This window comes from Hemiscyllium ocellatum, chromosome 10 (genome assembly GCF_020745735.1).
Source record: "Hemiscyllium ocellatum isolate sHemOce1 chromosome 10, sHemOce1.pat.X.cur, whole genome shotgun sequence".
In the NCBI taxonomy this organism is placed as follows: domain Eukaryota; kingdom Metazoa; phylum Chordata; class Chondrichthyes; order Orectolobiformes; family Hemiscylliidae; genus Hemiscyllium; species Hemiscyllium ocellatum.
Window position 1 is genome coordinate 81663969 of NC_083410.1, and position 24087 is coordinate 81688055.

General features: G+C 40.0%; 1 protein-coding gene across 3 annotated transcripts in view; it reads left to right on the plus strand.

Annotated features, from left to right (window-relative positions):
• Positions 1-24087, plus strand: part of map3k4 (mitogen-activated protein kinase kinase kinase 4) — a 211545-nt gene that overhangs the window by 64573 nt on the left and 122885 nt on the right. For 2 of the 3 annotated variants that reach the window (XM_060831662.1, XM_060831663.1), the window contains exon 2: positions 4616-4800. In XM_060831662.1, the coding sequence (XP_060687645.1) occupies positions 4616-4800 (185 nt within the window). Of the gene's footprint in view, positions 1-4615; positions 4801-10132; positions 10247-24087 lie in introns of those variants that run through there. The other variant, XM_060831664.1, reaches the window with a different exon arrangement.

Below are 24087 nucleotides of genomic sequence, written 5' to 3' on the forward strand. Positions count from 1 at the left end.
CTAGGTCCAGCAATTGTGCCTTTAACCCAGAAACCTGTTGATCAAGAAAGTCCATGCATCAGGTATTCTTTCTAATTGCTTTTTTATTATTTTCCAAATCTATATTATTTTCTACTCTGTACTCTGATAACTGAAGTCTTCTATTTATCACTATTTTAAGGTTCTTGTATCTTCCTGATGAAAGATTCAGACTTGAAATGTTGACTTCCCTGCTCCTCAGATGCTGCTTGATCTGTTGTGTTTTTTCCAGCTCAAGTCTAATTCTCCCATAAGTCTAACCAGCACTCAAGTACATCATTCTTCTCCAGGGTTGTAACTACATCTTTGATTATATTACCACAGGTTTTTTAAAATTTCTTTCTTTCTTCAAAACCAGCTATAGCCAGGAATATTAAGTTCCCAATCTTCCCCTTCTTCGAGATGGATCTCCTGTTATTGCTACTGTCTCATCCTGTATAGCAAATTGTGTCTGCACTCACCACGATTAGTTATTCTAAATCCATCTAGGTCTGCTTCCTAGCTTGACTCCTGTCTAATGTCTAATTTTTTTTCATTACTCCCTTTTGTTTTTAAAAATTATATTCTCTTTATTCTAATGTTTTTTGCTTCTATTCAATCTCCTGGAGTCGTTATTTCTCCTTTCTGATCCTCCTCACTGTGCTTTTTTTCCCTGCCAGATTAGTTTAAACCTTCCCCATGTTGAGTCATAGAGATGTATAGCACGGAAACAGAACTTTTGGTCCAACTCATCCGTGCTGACCAGATATCCTAACCTAATCAAGTTCCTTTTGCCAGCACTTTGTCCATAACCCTCTAAACCCTTCCTATTCATATACCCTCCATCTGCCTTTTAAATGTTATAATTGTAGCAGTCTCCATCACTTCCTATGGCAGCTCATTGCATACATGTATCACCCTCTGTGTGAAAAAGTTGCCCCTTGGGTCCCTTCAAAATTTTTCCCTCCTCACCCTAAACTTTTGCCCTGTAGTTCTGGGCTTCCCCACCCCAGGGAAAAGACCTTGTCGATTTATTCTATCCATACCCCTCATGATTTTATAAACCTCTATAAGGTGAGCCCTCAGCGTCTGACGTTATAGGGTAAACAGCCCCAGCTTAATTCACCTCTCCTTTATTGAGCAATAATCTCCAAGCCCTGCCAACATTCTTGTAAATCTTTTCTAAACCTTTTCAAGTTTCACAACATCCTTCCTATAGTAGGGATACCAAACTTGCACGCAATATTCCAAAAGTGGCCTAACCAATGTCCTATAAAGCTGCAACATGACCTCCGAATTCCTTTACTCAGTATTCTGACCAATAAAGGAAAGTATACCAAATGTCGCCTTCACTATCCCATCTATCTGCAAATAGGAACTATGAACTTGCACACCAAGGTCTCTTTGTTCAGCAACATTCCCTAGAAACTTACCATTAAGTGTATAAGTCCTGCTCTGATTTGCCTTTCCAAAATGCAGCACCTCACATTTATCTAAATTAACTTCCATCTGCCACATTTCAGCCCATTGGCCCATCTGATCAAGATCCTGTTGTAATCTGAGGAACCTGTGCTGTCCACTACACCTCTAATTTTTGTGTCATCGGTAAACTTACTAACTATTCCTCCAATGTTCACATCCAAATCACATATATAAATGACAAAAAGCAGTGGACCTAGCACACTGATCCTTGTGGCAGTCCACTAGCGACTAGCCTCCAGTCTGAAAAGCAACCCTCCACCATCACCCTCTGTCTTCTACCTTCGAGCCAGTTCTGTACCCAAATGGCTAGTTCTCCCTGTATTCCATGAGATCTAACCTTGCTACCATGAGGAACCTGGTTGAATGCCTTACTGAAGTCCATATAGATCATGTCCACCGCTATGCCCCCATCAATTCTTTGTTACTTCAAAAAACTCAAATCACGTTTGTGAGATATGATTTCCCACGTACAAAGCCATGTTGACAATCTCTAATCAGTCCTTGCCTTTCAAAATACGTGTAAATCCTGTCCCTCGGGATTCTCTCCAACAACTTGTCCATCAGCAAAGTCAGGCTCACTGGTCTATAGTTCCCTGGCTTTTCGTAACCTCCTTTCTTAAACAATGGCACCACGTTAGTCAACCTCCAGTCTTCCGGCACGTCTCCTGTGACTATTGATGATACAAATATCTCAGTAAGGGGCCCAGCACGCACTCTCCTAGCTCCCCACAGAGTTCTAGGGTACACCTGATTATGTCCTGAGGATTTATCCACGTTTATGTTTTATGCTGCCCAGCAACACTAGCTCTGTAATATGCACATTTTTCAAGATGTCACCATCTATTTCCCCACTTTGTATATCTTCCATATGCTTTTCCACTAAACACGGATACAAAGTACTTTTTTCATATCTCCTGAGGTTCCACACAGAGGCTGCCTTGCTGATCTTTGAGGAGACCTATTCTCTCACTGGTTATCCTTTTGTCCTTAACGTAATTATAAAACTCTTTGGATTCTCCTTAACCTTATTTGCCAAAGCTCTCTCATGTCCCCTTTTTGCCCTCTTGATTTTCCTCTTAAGTACACTCCTACTGCCTTTATAGTCTTCTCAGCATTCACTCCTTCTCTGGTGTCCATACCTAACGTATGCTTCTTTCTTTTTCTTAACCAAACCCTCAATTTCTTGAGTCATCCAACATGCCCTACACCCACCAGCCCTGCCCTTCTCCCTAACAGGAATGTACTGTCTTTGGACTCTAGTTATCTCATTTTTGAAGACTTTCCTTTATCCAGCCATCCCTTTACCTGCGAACATTTGCCCCCAATCCACTTTTGAAAGTTCTTGCCTAATAGCATCAAAGTTGGCCTTCCTCCAATTTAGAACTTCAACTTTTAAATCCAGTCTATCCTTTCTCATCACTATTTTAAAATTAATAGAATTATGGTCGCTCGTCCCAAAGTGCTCCCCCATTGACACCTCAGTCATCTGCCCTGCCTTATTTCCCAAGAGTAGGTCTCCAGTAGGTACATCCACGTACTGAATCAGAAAATTTTCTTGTGCATGGTTATCAAATTCATCTCCATCTAAACCCTTGACACTATGGCAGTCCCAGCCTATGGTTGGAAAGTTAAAATCCCCTACCATAACCACCCTATTATTCTTTTAGATAATTGAAATCTCCTTACAATTTCTCACTGACTATTGGGAGATCAATAACACAATCCCAATTAGGTGGTCATCCCTTTCTTATTTCTCAGTTCCTCCCAAATAACATCTCTGGATGTATTCCCAGGAATATCCTCCCTAGGTACAGCCGTAATGCTATTCCTTATCAAAAACGACGCTTCACCTCCTTTTTTGCCACCACCTCCTACTCACTATTGTAGATTTACAGCAGGATTACTCTTAAAACTATGCACTTATCAGCTCCTGTGCTATGACTTCTACCACACAGGTTCCTCCAAGGACAGCTGTGAATTTCGCTGTTTATTAATTTTTCCGAGACACACACCGATGTCTAGATTCAAGTGTCTTGTTTTGATCCTTTTCCCCTAAAGTTACAAAACATTGCAACAGCATATAAAATAGTAATTGCTGTTCCTGAAATTTAAGGCAATCACCTCCAACACCTAAAATATATCAAAAAGGAGCAGCTTTTACAGCCAAATTTTTTTTCCCCATCCTCTCTCTTGGATTACCCAGAATCCTTCTAAATTCTTTGCAAGGTCATTGGTCCCAACCCTATTGATGCACAACTTGAGCCCTATGAACAATGCATTGCTATATCTCTCTCTGCCCTTGTTGCAGTAATTTGTCTTATAGTGTTATGGATTTGCATTAGACTGCATTACCCAAGGTGTTGTCCTACTCATTTAATACTTAAATACCGGTTTGAGTGCACCTCACTTGTGGAGGTAACCTACGTTTCTGATTTCTTCCTGCCAAGCCAGCTTGTCACCCACTGAAAGCTACCTACTTGTAAATTTGAAGGGATTGTTTAATTAGGTTGTTGAGATACCTGCAGTACCAATGAATTTTCTCATTACTTGGGAGACTTCTTTCTTTTCTCTCCCCAGTGGTTTTTGTCATTAATAAAACATGTATAGTGTGTAACCTGTAAGTTTGCATGCATATTCATGTTCACTTGGGCCTGAGGGAATGCTGATGTCGGTAAACCAAGGTTCTCCCCACCCAAGACACATTGTGGTTGCCAACTGGTTGTAAGTTTTTAACTCCTAAGGTTTTGCCCTAAGCAACACTAGTGGGTGGCTCAGCGTTTGGCACTGGTTCAATTCCAGCCTCTGGGCAACTGTCTTTGTGGAGCTTGCACATTCTCCCCTTGTCTGCGTGTTTTTCCTCCAGGTGCTCTGGTTTCCTCCCACAGTCAAACATGTGCAAGTTAGGTGGACTTGCTGTGCTAAATTGCCCAAAGTGTCCAGGCTAGGTGGATTAGCCAGGGTAAATGCAGGGTTATAGGGCTGTGGCGGTGAGTCTGGGTAGAATGCTCCTTGGAGGTTTGGTGTGGACTCGATGGGCTGAATCGCCTGCTTCCATACTATAGGGATTTTAGTAGCTGCTTATATGTATCCAAAGCATTTGTGCAACAACTGGAGTAATTTGTTTTTCATTTCTCAGGGAAAACAAAAAATCAGGGGATGTAGCTTCTGAAGATATTGAATCAGATGAATACTCTGATGAATCTAGCATTGAAGGTTTTTATGGAACTTCACCACCTAGTACCCAACGACAGATAAAACGCATGTCAACTAAACATCACAGGAATAACATTGGGAAAACAGACAGTCGCTCTGGTAATAAAGGTTGGTATGATTCAAAAGTTTGCTTTGCTTTCCTTTCCATTAGTATCTTGTAATGAAAGAGTGTACTACTATTAAATAATCCCAGTTTTGAAATTGTTTGTTTACAGCAGTGGTTGCTGTCTAGGATGGGTAGTGACTTTGCCTGATACAAGGATACTTCAATTCATTTTTTTAAATTAGCATTGGTCAAGTTGAGCTATTTTCCATTTTGCACCAACTTTATATTCTACATGTAATGTTACTATAAATGTAATAAAACATTCCAAGGCACTTCTTTTATTGTGAAATGCATTTACAACATGGAGTCATAGAGGACTATTTGTTCAGGTGACCTAAAGTTTAGTCAAGGTATGTTTGCAGTATTTCAATTGCTTAACCAACATTTTGTACAGTTCCAGCTTAACCTCCATACTCTTGTCTTTATTGGCTGGAGTCAAGAAGGTAGATTTTAAGGAGTTAAAGGAGGGAAGCTAAGTCAACAGGTAGTGTTTTTGTGAGGTTGTTCCAGAGTTTGGAGCCTAAGCTGCTGAAAGCTCCGTCACCAGTGCTGAAACAATTAAAATTGGAGATAGATAAGGCTTACAGACTCATTCATAGATGTTTACAGCACAGAAGGATATTTGGCACATTGTAAGTCTGTTGACAATGATCTGACTAGATTAATTCCATTTTCTGTTGCTTGGCCTAGAGTACTAGAAACTGTGGCAAGGCAAGTGAATATCTAAATACTGCCAAATGAGTGCCTGATTCTAACACCCTTTTTTAGGTGTTGAGTTCAGACTCCCACCACCCTCTAAGTGAAGCATTTCTCTCAAAACTCCCTTCTTAGACTGCTGTCTGTTGCCATCAATCTGTGCCTTGATTATTGATCCTTCTACTAACAGAAAAAGTGCTTTCCTATCCACCTTGTCTATACCCTCATAATCTTGTACACCTCTATTAGGCCCCCTTTCAACCTTTGGTGCTTAAAGAGAAACAACCACAACCTATCCAGTCTGTGCTCACAGCTCAGATCCTCCAGCCCAGGCAGCATCTCTTCTGCATCTTCTGTAGTGCAGTTACATCCTTCTTATAACTTGGTGACCAAAATTTCATGCAGTACTTCACTTATGGCTTAACTAGCATTTTATACAGTTCCAGCTTAATGTCCATATTCTTGTCTTTATTGGCTGAGGCGAAGAATACAGGTATTCCAAGTATTACCTCAGCCACCTTATCTGAGAGTCAGTAGATACCTATTAGCTAGAATTGCTCTTTTCCCTTCAGGAATCTGTGGTTATGCACACTAATGTCTGTCTGATGCTCGGTAATTTTCAGGGTTTTGCCATTCATCATCTAATTTCTTGCCTTGTTAGCCGTCCCCAACTCCATTATCTTGGGTATTTCTGGATTAAATTCCATTTTCTGTTTACATTTCCATTTGACCAATTTATTGATATCTTGCTGCAGTATATGGCTATCTTCTTAATTATTTCTTACTACAGCCACTGTTGTCACATAGACTTGCATCCCCTATGTTTAGGTCAAAATCATTAATGTGCAGTAAAACAGCCAAGTTCCTTGCATCAAATCTCATTCTACTGGAATCTGTCTTTCCAGTCACAGAAATGTCCCTCTACTAACACCACCACCTTCCTGCCTCTCTGGCAATTTTGGACCCAACATGGCAGTTTCACTTGGATCCCATAGGCTCTCACTTCCTTGACCAGTCTGCCATGAAGGACATTTATCAAAGCCTTGCTAAGGTTCATGTAAACCACTTCAATGTATTATCCTCATCATCACTCCTAGTTACTTGCACAACATTCCCTTAAGTTCAAGGTGAATATTCCTAATCAATCTGTCTCTCCCAGTGGAGATATATTGTGTCCTTCAGAATTCTTTCCAATAACTTTAATAACAAGAAGGCATGGTTAGAGGAGTGGAGAAGTCTTGAAGTTTGGGAGAGTTTACACAGGTGGAGTGGAGTGAAGGTATTGCTTTTGAGAGCTTTTCAAAATAAAGACGAGAATTTTCAAATCAAGACTTCTTCGGATGGTGCACAACAGGAAACAGAGGAGCGAAAGGGCAAAGGGGAGCATGAACTTGGACCATTTCATAGGTAACTGAGGAACCGGGTTTGAGGCAGGTCAAAAAATAATGGCTTCAGTCTCCCTAATATTTAATTAGAGGATATTTCACACAAGCAATACTGGATGATGCAACTGATTTCTCTCACACCAGTCTTCAGCCACGCATTGAGCTCTCTACCCTTGTTTACCCTATACCAATTTGTATGTGGCTCAGCTGCTAATCTTTGAGGTTCTGCATCTTTAATTTAGCTCCTCTTATTGACTATGCAGATCCTCTTTCCTGCTTCTGCCTATGCCACTGGTACCAACGGGGCCACAAGAACTGGATCCTCCGTTTCCTGTTGCAAATTCTGCTCCAGCCTAGAGCCAATATCCTCAACCCTTGCACTGGGCAGACAACAGAGCTGTGTGGACTTGTGCTGTTTGCTGCAGAGCTGTTAGTACCTCTGCTGCTACTACATTCTTTCTGGTCCTTCCCTAACCACCCCACAAACAAGGTTTTTTCTTTGCAAACTTTTCCATGAAGAGACAAGTGGTGCAGAGCAATCCAACTAAGAGCATTCCAGGACACTGAGGCCAGACCCTAACTTTGCAACACTGAGGACTGATGGAACTTCAGCATGTAGTGATACTTTGTGTTGAGTATGGAGGGTCTACACAGCTTGATGCAGTCACACACAAAGATGGCCAGCTTTGAGTATGTCCTGTTCTCTTCTCCCCACACACTTAGAGGCAGGACCATATGATCCAAAGTTTTGAATGGTGTCCTTGCAGACACGGTCCATCTTTGACCTTCAGATGAAGTGGAGGATGACTCGGCTGAATGAATTGGCACAGACTTTTAGGGAATGGGCCAGATCTACAGAGCACATAAACTAAGAGTACCTCCCACCTGGTGACAAGGTTTTTTAAAATCTGTAATCAAAAGGGAGCGGACCTCCCATTTGCTAGTTTCTACCTCACCTTGGCACTGTGCTGCACCCAAATTTTGCTGCCACACCCTGGTCCCTCCAAACAATGTGTCCAGTATCGTCAGATAATCTGACGAGTTCCCAAAGAAATGGCCTCACTCTTGCTTTGATTTTTACCTTGAATTAGTCACAGGTGTTCATGAGTCTGCACACTTAGAGCAGATTCGAGCAGAAAACATGCAAGTCCATGTACAGGGTGGGTTTGATCTGCAGGCCTTTGCTGCCTGGAATAGTGACCTTTCTCAGGTTCACATTCTTCCTGGTGCAAAAAATTGTATGCAACACACAAACAAGGCAGGAGAGAATGGGCAGCTCTGCCTGACTCTAGATCTTATTGGGAAACTGATTCCCATCAATTGATTGAGACTGCACTACTGATATTGGTATGGAGTAGTCAGATCTAATTATGGATTCCGTCCCCAAAGTCCATTTCGGAGAGCATGCCCCTCATGTAGGTGTGCAGTATCCTGTCCAAGGCGTCCTTCTGATCCAGGCTGATGAGGCAGGCGTCCACCCTCCCATCCTGCATTCATATCATTGAGAGCGAGGATCTTTCAAATCTTCCTGCTTTGCATAGCGCAGGTTTGGTTGGGGTGAATCATCCCAAAACAGTCTTGACCTGGTTGGCGATGGTCTCAGATAGGATTTTATAATCTGTATTCAACAGTAAAATTGGTCTCCAATTTCTAATTTCCTTCCACTCTTACTTCTGCTTGTGATGTCACTGTTTGTTTTTCCCCGATGAGACATGACTGCAGGTGCCTCTTCCCAGCCTGTCTTGCTGTGATGGTGACTGCAGGCCCTACAGTTTGTTGAAAGAAGCAAAATGAGGTAGGTAATGCTTAGAGATGAAAGTGGAAAGACTTAATGAGGATATGGAATCAGCACCTGGTTGGTGGTTAAATAGGGCATTGAGATTATGACGATCCCGATCTGCTTGAGAAAATGACCAGCGAGGCAATGGAATTAGTGGCAACTGTACAGAATCTAGCAGGGATTTAAGAGGATATGATTTAGTTTTGATCTACTAAGCTAAAATGAAACTACATTGATCTAAGATTGGATTTCTGTGAAGCACCCTGAGCATATATAGGCAGTGATTTGATTGAGAGAGGTGATGAGAATGTAAGTCTGCTTGTTGTTTGTATACATGTAAAATCCTAGCGTGTTGAAGATATGCTGAGCATGAACCCTTGGGCACTTGGTAATGGAACGAAATTCAAAAGATCAGCCATTGTTGTGTGTACACTGCTTATAATATAATGGGTAATTGTGAAACCACCCAAAACTAGACCACTTGAGATGGCTAAATGTCTTTGTAATCCTAATCATTTGTTTTGTACACTGAATTAAGATTTACTAGCTTCTGTTTTATCATCTGAAGTCATATCATTCTTATCCTCATGAATTAACTGTCAAAAGATCTTAAAACCTTCTCCATTCTAGACTCTCCATTTTGTCCAATATGACTCTTCCATACTACCTTAAACAGATAAATGCACGTTGAACCACACAACATATACATAAATTGCTGTTGATGTATAATATTGAAATATTGTGTTTGAAAAGCACATTAGCACTTGCGTCTCAGTTATATTGTTGTGGAAATTGTTTTAGGCCATTGATTTTGACGTGAAGCAATGTTGAGGAAGCCACTGATATTCCAGAAAGTGATTTATTGGTATTTATGTTAATCCTACACTGCAGAAAAGATTTCTTAATCTGATTCTGTTCTAATATGTTTCTGGTAAATCCCTTTTATTGTTGAAACTCCAGCAGTTCAAACATTACTATCAGAATTCTAATGTGACCAGTGCTGTATTTGACATCGGCAGTGAGAAATCGTAAGATGCTCTGACAGACAGCAATTCTATAAAATAAGAGCATTTTGTGCTCCAGATCAAAGATTTTGCTAATTATAACCTGCATAATCCAACAATTCATTACATGCAATGTGTAATCCCTTTACAATTTTGAAAAACAAAGCATAAATGTTAATGGGGATATATTACATCAAATGAGACCCAACATGGTCTGTAAATCTAATACAAGATACTTAGTGTGAAATTGCAATTTAAGGTATCTAAGTGGAGTTATTAATATATAATTAGAATGAAAAGGATGTGTTAAATCCTGTGGCCTTTTACATAGTACTGTGAATGGTTTCACATACTGCCAGTGCATTCCTTTTAAAGCAGTTAAATATTTAGTATTACAAAAGCTTCATTTCCCTTTGCATTCTGAATAAATTAGTTATTAAAATTTATTTTTGCTCTGTTTGTCCACTAGAATAACTCCAGATAATGTGGGAATAATACAATATGCAGCTGTCATCACACTGGGTAGGCTCACAGATGGACTTTAATGACATTGAAGCTCGTATGAGAGCCCATCTTTCTTTGGGTAAGGGTCCTAAGTTCAATTCAATACCTAACCAGGGTGAAAGTAAAATGCATTTAGATTTTATATATGTTGCTTCTTAACATTGCAATATCCATTTAATGAAAATTGTGGCTATCTTTGGGTATATAACTACTTTCTCTTGAGAAATAAATTGAAAAGACCTCTACCTGTAGGATTGATCAAACTTGGGTCCATTCCAGCATGATTTGTGAAAATCCATTTTAGATCACAGCTAAGAGTCAACGTTCTCTCATGGTTTTATATGTAGTGTTGTATCTCTAAGTGACAGAAGTTGATCCGATTTATCAATTCTTTATTATTCATTAGGCTTCAGTAGCAGTTTGAGGTAGAGGTTACCAATTCCAGTGCCATTAGAAATGGATCTTTTCAGGCAAAAGTTCAGTATATGCGTGTTGGTCTGACTTGGGTAGCCATAATCCTAAATTGAGCTGTTTTTCATGTTGCACTTAACAGAATAAGTGACCACTGTCATAGTCAGTTGGTTTAAAGATTATCTGGACTTTCTCTGGAAGGTTGAAACCTGGACAACGATATCTTATCAGTTACCTAGCTTACCATAAGTAGGGCTGTTGCTATTTTGTAGTTTGGTATGTATGCCAGTGGGACTTTGAGACAAGTACATGGTTTTATTGGATGCTCCATTATACTTTGTTAGCTATCAGCTATTGAATGTATTTGTGGAGGGTGATTTCCCTGTGGACAGCAGCAGGTGAGTATGTATTAGTGAAGGAAACCACTTGAGCTGTGTTGATCTCATTTGTTAAGTTTCTTTTATAGGTTGTTGGCTGTTGACTGGAATCGTCAGTATCTTCGCTTTTAAAAAATAAATTGTCACCTCCCAACCTATTAAAATATTTGGACACTTAGCACTTGCCTCAATATGGTAGTTACTATTGTGAAAAAGGTTAATATGTTCATCCCTTGTTAACCCCATAATCTGCAGGTATTCCTTTTGATGCTTCAGCTGACATCAGAAAAATTATCAAAGGGTCAAGTTGCAGAAACCTTCATGAATAGAGTAAATGTGCTTGGCGTTGATCCTGACTGGATGACTTGGGCCCATATTTTAGATTGCCATGTAGAATCTATGGAAAACCTACTTGTTAAATCTTAAAATTTTCCCCCTCCTTTCTTTCTGTATAATCAGAAAGATGAAATTCTAGAAGTTTCCTATGGAGCATCGAGGCTAGTGTAGGCCACTCAGCCTCTAAAGCTTGTTCTGCCATGGGTGAAATGTACGTGCACTCTCTCATCTTTTACTCCATATCTTTTTATGCCATTATAAAAGAAAAGTAGTGCAAATGCTGGAGGTTTGAAGAAAGAACAGTGCTGGAGGAACTCTGCAGGTATAGCTGAGTTCACGTGTCATGTCTGATATGACACTTCTGTGGACTCAATGTTAACTTAGTTTCTCTCTCCACTGATGCTGTGAGACTTGCTGAGTTTCTCTAGCATTGCTATTCCTAGCCCTTCATTTCATAGCCTAATAAAAATCTATCAATACATCTTAAAAGATAAATTGTTCAGCATGCATAACCTTTTGAAAAAAATACAGATTTCAACTGTTTCGTGAAAACCAGTTAATTAATGCCTAATTGCATTTTGTGAAAAATCATACAGTTTTGACCTTTGTGGAATACTGTGGGAGCTCAACTAATGTGGCTGCTGTTGCTTGTACAATGGAGGTATTATATGTTCTTACAGTACTGTTCCATTGCGCCTAATTATGGGAGCACTGGCTGAAGAATAGAATTATAAAGTATTTCTGTAACAGAAGTAGTGTTGGCTTTGACTGTGTGTTGCGTGCTGAAGTTTTTAAATATTTCCAGCATCAGATAAAACCTTTCCATGACAGAATCAGATAAATTAATACTTTGCAACATTTTATTTTGTACCAAGCTTATATTTCATCAGGCTGACAGTAAACTGAAGGCAATTATGTAGATTGTAATGGCAGGAGAGCAGTTGAAGAGACTAGACTAGCCCAAAGGAGGAGAGATCAGGCAGAAGATTATGATAGTTGAGCAGGGTATAAGCTGTGGGACTGTATAGTTATTTCGTGTTTTCTTTTGAAGCTAAGTGCTTGTTTTGATGTGTATGGGCCAGCACCTCACAGGCTGACGTTACCATGAAAGTTCCGCCTTCTCAATGTCACCGCTTGCCTGAGGTGTGGCCCTCCTGTTAAACTCACCACAGTTCTCTCTCAGCCGAGTCATATGGTCCTGTTGAGGCTATGATAACTTTATCTATGCTCCAGGTAGTTGTCAGGTCATGCTAGGAGTTTTGAAATAGTAAAAGGAAAATGTAGCAAGATGATTTGTTCTGTTGCATTTTATTCTAAATGGTCATTTTTCAGTGAGTTATCATATTGTCAGTTCATCTCTGGGATCTCTCTTTAAATCTAACACAAGACTGAGGTACATAAAAATTGTCTGTCTTCTGAACAAGAAAGGGGCGGTAGAAATTGAAGATTTGTTTAAAAACAAAGCCCTGAATCTGTTGCTGAATATAGATATATCAATATACTCGGCCTTTGAGATGTTTTACTCTGAATTGCAAATAAGACAGTTTTCAACAATTGATTCTGACTCTAACTCTGTACTATAACTATATAGTAGTTATTTCCTATGTTATGGAGATGTTGCTGTTTTCTTATTTTGGGATGTTTGTGAAGATATTTTATTATTGCGATTTACCCACTTTCTGATAATCCTTGGGATAGAAAATTCAGTTTTATCATATCTTCCTCTGAAGTCACCTAAAGGTAATAAGTTGGTTTTTGACAAAATGTGGATTGATCAGGCTTGGGATATAATTAAAATTAATTGTAATAGTGTTGAGTTGTTTACCTATCATGTCACTTCATTTTATTTTCTCCTGACTGTATTTTGTTTAGTTGTATAAGGAGTAAATCAGGTCTGGTATGAACTGAAAATTGGAACTTTTATTTTCCATTGCTCTCTGTTTAGAGTTGGCCAGTTTGAAAAATTAACCTGTCTGTGGTAAAGTATTTAACAAAGAATGGCAATAATGCTCACTTCTTCCGGAAGATGATTAACTTGTATGCAGTTATAAGTTACAGGTTGTTCTTCTATAATGTGATGGGTACATTCTTGAGCAATCCTGTGTTATATAGAGAAACAGCGCTTAGTGTAATTGCGTTACAGCCAACACCCATTTTAAAAGTTCGCATTTGGAAACAGTGTCCCTAGTTTGTCAAACGCATTATAGTGAATTTGCATGATAGCCAAACGACTTACTATAGGCTAGAGTCCAGACCAGATTTATTTACAGTTCAAAGGTTTCCAGAAGATGCAGAAGAGTCATTAGTAATTCTTCAATGCACAACTGAGTGAATGTTTTGATCATAATCCAATGTTTTCTTTAAATTGAAAATAGCAGCAATATGCGTCAGACCACTCATTAAATGGAATGAAAAACCAGCTGTCCCCATTAGAACTTGAGGCTGTCTGCCTAGTACTTCAGTTACAGAGACCCCTCACTGATGGGATATATTTTAAACATTTGCAAGCCCTGTTGCATAGAAGAGCAATAGCAGTAGATAGAAGGAAATTTTGGAGAAGAATTATAGCTCAGGTTGTGGATCAAGTTGTCAGTTTGCTCACTGAACTGGTGCATTTATTTTCAGATGTTTCATCACGATACTAAGTAACATCTAGTGATCCAAGCTTCTAGTGAAGCATTGGTGTTCGGTCCTGCTTTTGCTGTGTCTTAGTTTGTTGTGGTGTCTGATATAATTTCTGGTTCTGTTCCTCAGAAGTTGGTAAATGCAGTCAAGCTGGTGTCCATCTTCACAAACCAAGAGAGACACCAGTTCAACTGGGACAGGCCAAACAAAGACACGCGAGAGAATTCCTAGAGGCCTGGCATTCAAACTGGAACTCCATTAACAAACACACAGATTTGTACGGCATTTGCCAACTTATGAGAAACAACTGGAAATTACATCTCGCACCACAACAGGCCAAGACACACACACAGCAAGCGGGACTGAACACCAACGCTTCACCGGAGGCTCACTCATGATGTTGCCTAGCATGGTGATGAAATGTGTGAAAACAAACCCACCAGCTGAACGTGCAAACTCCCAACCTGTTAGAAGAGAACTTGTGGGATGTGGTGCTCCTATGCAAATTGCATGCCAACTGATTTGGAGCTAGAACTGTCAGCTGCGTCAAAATCTTAGGTGTGTTTCTAATAGCTCTGTGGGTGTACACATGCCACGTGGCCTCTGGCTCACTGCCACCTACACCAAGGACAGTAAATTCTGTCCTTGCTCATCCCAAGCGTAGATTTTGAAGAAACAAAGTCTTTTAGTTGTTTTAATTTTTTTTTGACGTGTCCAGTTTTATGCTTTTTATTACCCAGAATCAGAGGACAGAGCTGATGCATGACATTTTTTAATGCAGTTACGTTATGATTTGGAATACATTGTCTGAAAGTGGGATGAAAGCAGCTTGAGTGGTAACTTTGGAGAAGGGGCAGAGGAATTAAATTGGGTATCATTCCAAAGAGCCAGCAAAGTTCCAGTGCACTGAATGGCTTCCCATATACTATGATTCCATGATGTCCTTTATAGCTGCTTATAGCAAACTCTTGAATGTAGTCTCTATAGTAGTAATAAGTGGTTCATTGTAGAGGTATGTGTGGCTCCACCTTGGTAAGATAAACAGAACTAACATATGGCAGCAGACTTGATATTTTTGTGTTGGATCCATTTGTCTGGATTCTTTTTGGGCAGTAATGTTCCGTTAGAACTACAAACACGTAGTTGTCCAAGTTAGTCCTTTTAAAAAAAAATCAAATAGGACTTGTTTTTGTAAAACCAATGCCATAAGACACACTAGTTTGTCTAAAATTAATGGTTATTGAATTTATAGTTAAATGCTCTGTCCCCTCAAGTGAAAGTAACCTTTACCATAGCTAATTCCTAAATAAATTAATCGTGCCTATTTCTGTTGTATGGTTAGCCATTTTAAACTTTGTGAAAGAGTTTTTGCCTTGGATTTCAGATTTTTATATTTTATTGCTTGCACTTTTAAATGACGTGAAACCAAAGGCCAAATAGCAAAACAATTTGAGCTTTGTTGCAGTTTGTTGTTATGAAAACTTGTACTGGTTTTAGATGGATGTAAACTCAGCTGTAACTTTCTTGGCCCTTCCCTTATTTAAAATATACCCTGATGAATAGCAGGAATTGTGCTCTGATGGTTCAATAATTTTTTTTTGTTGCAATTTCAGTTGACTCGTTGGTTATAGTATTGTAGTAATTCTGCTCTCTCAATGAAATTAATTATTCAAGTTCATGCCGCAGGCTGATTAAGTATTCCACTGTTGGTTTTATAATTAAGTAACATATCATCAAAGCTTTTACGTTACTGTGATTCAGCCTTAAATGAAGGTGGGTTGAGTGCAAATTTCTGTTTTATGATGCTACCCAATACTCATTCCATAGACTGTCAGTCTTTGGCTCTGGTGACTAAAGGAAAACACATTTTGTTATGGGAACTGAATTAAAAAATGAAATATGTTTATTCCTAGCTTGATTGCTGTTCTTTTTATTGTTTAGTGGTGTGGTTAATTATGGCTTCAACATTAAACAATTATTAAAGTTAAGCAGATATTTTAGATTGCTTCTATTGATTCGATATTTATTGATATTGTTAGAACTAATCAGGTTGCATATTTTACTATTGACAGTTTCCGGTCTGACTAAATATATCCCAGCTTTAGCATTTCCAAACGTGCCCATTTTCTTCTCCTTACAACTTAAAGTTTTCATTTTGATATGTAATATATATAGCTATTAAATATTATAATCCCAGTTCGGAAAATATTGGGCAAACCTGATATTTTTTAAAAATCTGGTTTGTTAGACCATAAACCACGTCAAGAATACAAAGTGTGGAATATTCCTAGAGTACTGACCTTTGACAATGTTGGAAATGAAGTCCCTTTAAAAATTGACCAGAGAGCACACTAGAGATAATGGAGAGCAGTTGATGCTCATTGGAGCATTCATTTAGGGGCTGGTGGGCTCCTGTGGCACAATGGTGGTATCCCTACCTCTGGACTAGAACGCCCAGGTTTAAATTCCACCTGCTTCAATCATATGTGATAACATCTCTGAACAGGTTGATTTAGGAAATTTAGAAAAGGCTGTTTTCTTCAGTAGAGTGGTTGATTCAAAAAGAGATAACCGATTGGAGCTTGTATTGAACTATGAAATGCAAATAAGTTATAGAAAGCTGACTTTTTTTTCCTGCTTTGGTAAATGGGTGCTCAGCAATACAATATCGCAGTAGAGGATTAACTTTGATCTGTTCACATAGGAAGATAATTTTTTATCTGACAAAAGTATTGCTTACTGGGACTTCCTGATGCAAAATAACTGAGTCATGTTTTCGGTGGTCTAATTATGATCACCCGCTTATTTGTTTGGAATTTGAATCGTGGAAACAATGGAGGAATGAAATGTAAATCTGAATTCCATTTCCTCTTGGATACGGAAATAAGGAATGGATTTGGATTTGTCTTGAAATGGAAAAAGCAAAGTATTTTCAGAACTGAATGAAAGCTACTTTGATGCTGAAGATTTACAAGAGAGCTAATTTGTCAGATGTCTACGAGAAGTGGTCGACTTCCGATAATTTTAAGGTGATGGCCAATCAGCCCATGGAATGATAAATCATGAATTTTGATTACTTTTTCAGTCTTTAATCTAACATCAGAATACCGGAGTCTGTGTTTTAAAATTATTTTACACTTATTAAACATTTGGATAGATATTTGATTTTTGACTGGTCTATGTTCTGTAGTAATGATTCTCTTCTCTTTTAAAACAAATGGCTGCTGTCCTAACCCAATTCCATTCCAGCTACCTTTTTGTCATAAATTAGAGATTCTGCAGTGGTACAGACAATGGAAGACTCCATGGTTTTTGACTTTCAAGATCATTGGAGCCTTGCCATAGACACTTGTACCAAGAGTTGTTGCTGACAAGTATTCTGAGATCGTTTGTACTTTTATTAGATGTTGTGGATCAGGACGATGCAGGAGATTTGGATTGCCACCAAAAACAATATAATCCTAGAAATACACAAGGAGTGATCAATAGGCATTTTCACTGTAAGTCAAGGTATGCAAGGAATTGTCCTAAAACCAGGAATAGGACTTCACTTCGAATATATTAAACAGGTGGTTCTGTTGATGCTCATTGGGGCATACATTTAAGGGCTGTGGTGGGCTTTTGTGGCACAATGATGGTATCTCTACCTCTGGACTAGGAGAAAAGAAGACCCACAAATATTGTAGCTGAAAATGTGTTGCTGGTTAAAGCACAGCAGGTCAGGCAGCATCCTAGGAACAGGAAATTCGACGTTTCGGGCCAGAGCCCTTCATCAGGAATGAGGAGAGTGTGCCGGGCAGGCTAAGATAAAAGGTAGAGAGGAGGGACTTGGGGGAGGGGCGATGAAGATGTGATAGGTGGAAGGAGGCCCGGACCAACCACCCCGTGGCTCAACACTTTAACTCTCCCTCCCATTCCACCGAGGACATGCAGGCCCTTGGATTCCTCCATCGGCAGAACATAACAACACGACGGTTGGAGGAAGAGCGCCTCATCTTCAGCCTGGGAACCCTCCAACCATAAGGGATGAACTCAGATTTCTCCAGTTTCCTCATTTTCCCTCCCCCCACCTTGTCTCAGTCGGTTCCCTCAACTCAGCACCGCCCTCCGAACCTGCAATCTTCTTCCTGACCTCTCCGCCCCCACCCCACTCCAGCCTATCACCCTCACCTTGACCTCCTTCCACCTATCACATCTCCATCGCCCCTCCCCCAAGTCCCTCCTCCCTACCTTTTATCTTAGCATGCCTGGCACACACTCCTCATTCCTGATGAAGGGCTCTGGCCCGAAATGTCGAATTTCCTGTTCCTAGGATGCTGCCTGACCTGTGCTTTAACCAGCAACACATTTTCAGCTCTGATCTCCAGCATCTGCAGACCTCACTTTTTACCCACAAATATTGTATCAGTTGTTCAAAATTGAAATTGGTCTGTGAAAATCTTTGTCTGCAGTTTATTCAATTATGCTCTATTGGATGATGGATGTACCTCAGTGTAGCATTAATTGGAAAACTCTTACTTCAAAAGCTTTGACTAAGCAAATTAATGTACAGTTAAAGAATACAAAAGCACCATCTGCTTTATTTTGAGGGGTGATAGGAGGACCATTCCAATATTAATGTACTATGAGATCTAAATGGAAAAAGCTGAATTCCAGAAGTCAGGTTAGAGTGATTACTTTTGACATCAATAAGCTGTGGCGATACTGGAATCAATGGAGAAAAGCTCTGCTGGTTGGAGTCATACCTGGCCCATTAGAAGATGGTTGTGTTTTTTGGAGGCCAGTCATCTCAGTTCATGACATCATTGCAGGATTTGCTAATGATAATGACCTAGGTCCAGCTATCTTCAGTTGCTTCATCTGTGACTGTTCCTCATTTAGAGGAACCTCGATTATGCGAAGGACAAAGGCAGGGAATATTTCATTCAGTTAGTTGAAATTCAAATAATCGAATGCTGGATAACATAATTTAACTGAGCATCGGGATCTTGTGATTTTGCCAATAATTTGATATTCAAATAATCGAATGCCAGATAATCGAGGTTCCTCTGAATAAGGTCAGAGTTGGAGATGTCTGCGCATGTTCACCATTTGTGCTGCTGCATGTCCAAATGCAGCAAGACGTGGACTATGGCTAAGCTTGGGCTAAAAAATCAAAAGTAATATTCATGCCACAAATGCCAGGCAATGATCATCTCCAAAAAAGATAATGCCTCTTGACATTCAATGGCATAACCATCACTGAGCCCCTGACTATTAACATTCTGGCAGGAAAGGATGTTAGTGAGGACTGCAGATGCTGGAGAGTCATAGTCGACAAAGTGTGGCACTGGAAAAGGCACAGCAGGTCAAGCAGCATCCGAGGGGCAAGAGAGTCGACATTTCGGCATAACCCTTCATCAGGACTGGGGAAAGGGAAAGGGGCTGACAAGAGTAGAGGATATTTAATACAGATATGAGAACATCACCATCTGCGCATGATCCCTTCCAAGCTACTCCCAGTCCTGATTTGGAAATATATTACTGTTTCTTCACTGTCACTGAGTCAAAATTCTGGAATTGCCTCCCTAATGACATTGTGAACCAACCTAAGGTGCATGTACTTCTATCAGCACCAATGTGGTCCTGAATGACTTAGCATTATTGCTTGAACATCTTTGAGAAGAGCAAAGGTGAAGTTCACTGAATGAGGATGTTCTATTCAGTTGAAGAATCAGTGTTTCTCACTTAGAAAATTGGCCCCTGGAAATGAGTCTGACCAGCAAGAGGATGATCCAAATGTTGCATAGATGGTTTTCCCACCCATCATCACAAAAATTAAAGCTGCAGCTGGAGGTGCAGTTAAAGAAGTTGAATCCCTTGTTCAACAAATCAATATATCTTTTTTTGGAAGACCCCACCATACCAAGTTGTAAATGTCCCTTTAGCCCAGGAATTTAATGAAACGCTGTTTATGATCCTGAATGTATGGGGCATAGGATTAAAATATTTGTTACATTTTGTAGATATGGCTATTAGATTCTGCGTTATCTACTGTAATAAACAACAAAGAGAAATATACAATGGATTCTTTATGGATAAGTGGGTTGGCATAACTCTAGAGTGCCAAAAAGATTTATGACAATTACAACATTTTACAAGGCATCTGGATGGGTATATGAATAGGAACGATTTAGAGGGATATGGGTCAAGTGCTGGCAAATAGGCTAGATTAGTTTAGGATATCTAGTCAGCGTGGACAAGTTGAACCTAACTACAGTCTGTTTCCATGCTTTACATCTGACTCTAACACACGAGAATATGCAACAGATTTTTCTTTGGACATGTGCAAGTACTTAAATACAGTAATGCAAATGAACATTGCAGAAAGTCCATTTGACAGTGGTTTGGGTAAAAGACATCATGTAGTAGCTGATGACATGTTACCCAAGATGAATTATCAGCTTCATTTTCTCTACCCACTTAAATGTGCTGTACGATGGCAAGACAGAGTTTATCAAAGTTGCAAGCATGAGAAAAAATGCAAAGAACATTGCACTTCATTCAGCCATTTTGGGAAACTCCTGTTCTCATGACCGGGTTTACAATTAGTGGACTTAAAGAATGGAAAGTCTGTGAAAAAAATTAGAGGATGTGATGGGAAGGCTCTTAACAGTACAACATGGGAAACAGACCATAAAAGCACATTCCCGACAAGTAGTAAAGGTGCATTATGCATTTTCACAAAGGGTTGCAGGAGAAGATGATAAAATGGCACATTGGGTGTTTCTTGTGATGTGAAATAGAGGGGGGAGATTTGATAGTTCAAATGGTAGGCACAGATGCATGTGCTAATTGTGGTGAGTAAGATTGTCTGCCTGAAGTGGGTTCGGGTGTGGTGTGCCAGCCAGAAGGATCAGAATATTGGGGAAAGGCCCTGCATCGAGCTGGTAGATCTATGGGCAAATACAAAAATTGCTTAATTATCCAAAAGGAAGCTAGAGAGATATGAGGGCATTGGAGTGGAGTCATAATTCAAGAGATATGCATCGCTAAGAGAAAGAGTGATTTATAGCCAATCTTGTCAGGAATAGTCTACAGAGACCTCAATAAATCAGGTGACAAGCCAAAGAAAATGCAGAGCTTTCTTTGGCAAATGCACCGAACCACAAATCCCAATGATCAAGAGGCATTTGTAACTGCCACTAGATTAGAAGACCGTATTTGGAGAACTAAACAACACACGTTAGAGAAAAAAGATAGCAATTGTTTTAGCCAAGGTTTTTGCCAAAGTAGGATTCCGAAGCATGTCCATTTTGGAGGAAAATGGAAGTAGGCAAATAATCCACATATTTTTATGTGCAGAGTCAGCATAGATGTACGCTGCAGGCACAAATTCCAATGAGTTGTACAAGAAAATTTTCTGATTCAGTATGTGGACGTACCTGCTAGAGAAGGTGCAAAACTTGATTTACCTTTGGGAAGTAAGGCAGGGCAAGAGACTGAGGTGTCAGTGAGGGAGCACTTTGGGGCCAGTAACCATAATTATATTGGTTTAAAAATAGTGATGGAAAAGGATTGACTAGATCTAAAAGCTGAAACTCTAAATTGGAGGAAGGCCAATTTTGACGATACTAGACAAGAACTTTTAAAAGTTGATTGGGGACAGATGTTTGCAGGTAAAGGTTCACTTGGGAAGTGGGAAGCCTGCAAAAATGAGATCATGAGAGTCCAGAGGCAGTATAATCCTGTCAGGGTGAAAGGCAAGGATGGGAGGTGTAGGGAATACTGGATGACTTGAGAAATTGAGAATTTGGTCAAGAAAAAAAAGGAAGCATATGTCAGTTATAGACAGTAGAGATAGGTTGAATCCTTAGAGTGCAAAGGCAGTAGGTGTATTTTTTGGCAGGAAAGCAAAAAGCGGAGATAGTTTTGGCAAATAGGTTTAAAGAAATTCCAAAGGAATTTTAAAATTCCATTAACGACAAAAGAATAACTAGCGGTTCCACACGTAAGCTGACTTGCTAAGCTTTGAGGACCCCTCAAAGATCAGCAAGTCAGCCTGTGTGTAGAACCGCAAGAGATGAAGATTTATTAAGCGAGTATTTTGCATCAGACTTAACTGTGGATTTGGAGATAGAAGATATAGAATGTGGGGAAACAGGTGGTCACATTTTGAAAAATGTCCATGTTACAAAGGTGGTGTTGGTGGCTTAGAATGCATAAAGGTGGATAAATCCCTGGGACCTGATCAGATGTGCCCTGGAACTCTGTGGGGAGTTGGGAAGTGATTGCTGCACCCCTTGCTGAGATATTTGATTAGATTAGATTAAACTCCCTCAACCCTCCGGAGAATAACCCACCCAGTCCCATTTCCCTAATGCACCTAATACTATGGGCAATTTAGCATGGCCAATTCACCTGACCTGCAAATAGTTGGACTGTGGGAGGAAACCGGAGCACCCAGAAGAAACCCACGCAGACACTGGGAGAATGTGCGAACTCCACACAGGTAATTGCCTGAGGCTGAAATCAAACCTGGGACCCTGGTGCTGAGAGGCAGCAGTGCTAACCACTGAGCCACCGTGCCGCCCTGTGTATCGTTGATGGTCACAGGTGAGGTGCCTGAAGACTGAAAGTTGGCTAACATGGTGCCACTATTTAAGAGAGATGGTCAGGAAAGGACAGGAAACTATCAGCTGATGAGCCTGGCATCAGTGGTGGGCAAGTTGTTGGAGGGAATCCTGAGGGACAGGGTACTTATATTTGGATAGGCAAGGACTGATTAGGGATAGTCAACGTGGCTTTGTGTGTGGGAAATTGTGTCTCACGAACATGATTGAGTCTTTTGAAGACGTAACAAAGAGGATTGATGAACTCAGAGTGGTGGACGTGATCCAAATGGCCTTCAGTAAGGTGTTCGACAAGGTTCCTATGGTAGACTGGTTAGCAAGGTTAGATCACATGGTATATAGACAAAACTAGCCGTTTGGATACAGAACTGTCTTGAACATAGACAGAAGGTGTGGTAGAGGGTTGCTTTTTAGACTGGAGGCCTGTGACTAGTGGTGTGTCACTAGGATTGATTCTAAGAACTCTCTTTTTTGTCATTTATATAAATGATTTGGATGTGAACATAGGAGGTATGGTTGTAAGTTACAGATGATACCAAAATTGGAAATGTAGTGGATAGCAAAGAAGGTTACCTCAGAACAACGGGATCTTCATCAGATGGACCAAGAGGCTGAAGTGAGGCAGTTGGAATTTAATTTAGATAACTGTGAGGTGCTGCATTTTGGAAAGTCAAATTAGAGCAGGACTTATACACTTAATGGTAAGGTCCTGGGGAATGTTGTTGAACAGAGACCTTGGAATGTGGGTTCATAGTTCCTTGAAAGTCGAGTTGCAGGTAGATAGGTTAGTGAAGAAGGCGTTTGGTATGCTTTCCTTTATTGGTCAGAGCATTGAGTATAAGTGTTGCAAGGTCATGTTGTGGATGTACAGGGCATTGGTTTGGTCACTTTTGGAATATTCTGGTCTCCCTGCTGTAGGAAGGATGTTGTGAAACTTGAAAGATTGACCAGGACACAGGTTTTAGGGTAAGTGGGGAAAGATTTAAAAGGGACCGAAGGGGCAACTTTTTCAGAGGTTGATGCATGTATAGAATGAGCTGCCAGAGGAAGTGGTGGAGGCTGGTGCAATTACAACATTTAAAAGTCATCTGGGTGGGTATATGAATAGGAAGAGGTTAGAAGGATATGGGCCAAATGCTGGCAAACGGGACTAGAGATATTTAGGATATCTGGTTGGCATGGGCGAGTTAGATCAAAGCATCTGTTTCCATGCTGTACATCTGTGACTCTAACTCAAATTTGGAGAATACTCAGGTTGCAGATAAACGACAGCCCTGCTGTACAGAAAGTATCATGGTCAAATGGGACCAAAAGATCAAGGAAAGATTGCGAACCAGAAATTTTGAGCAGTGCCTGGGTGACAGATCGGTATCAATTCACCTATAGTGGGCAATGTGGTTTTCAAAATATTTTTGACTTTCTTTAACTACCCATTCATGGGGTCTAAGTCCACAAATCTAAAAGCAGCTTTTCTGGAGGGTAACTTACTTTAGAGAGAAGTGTACCTGCAGTATTTTAAAGGAAGCATCCAACCTAGGTATCTCTGGAAATTGAATAAA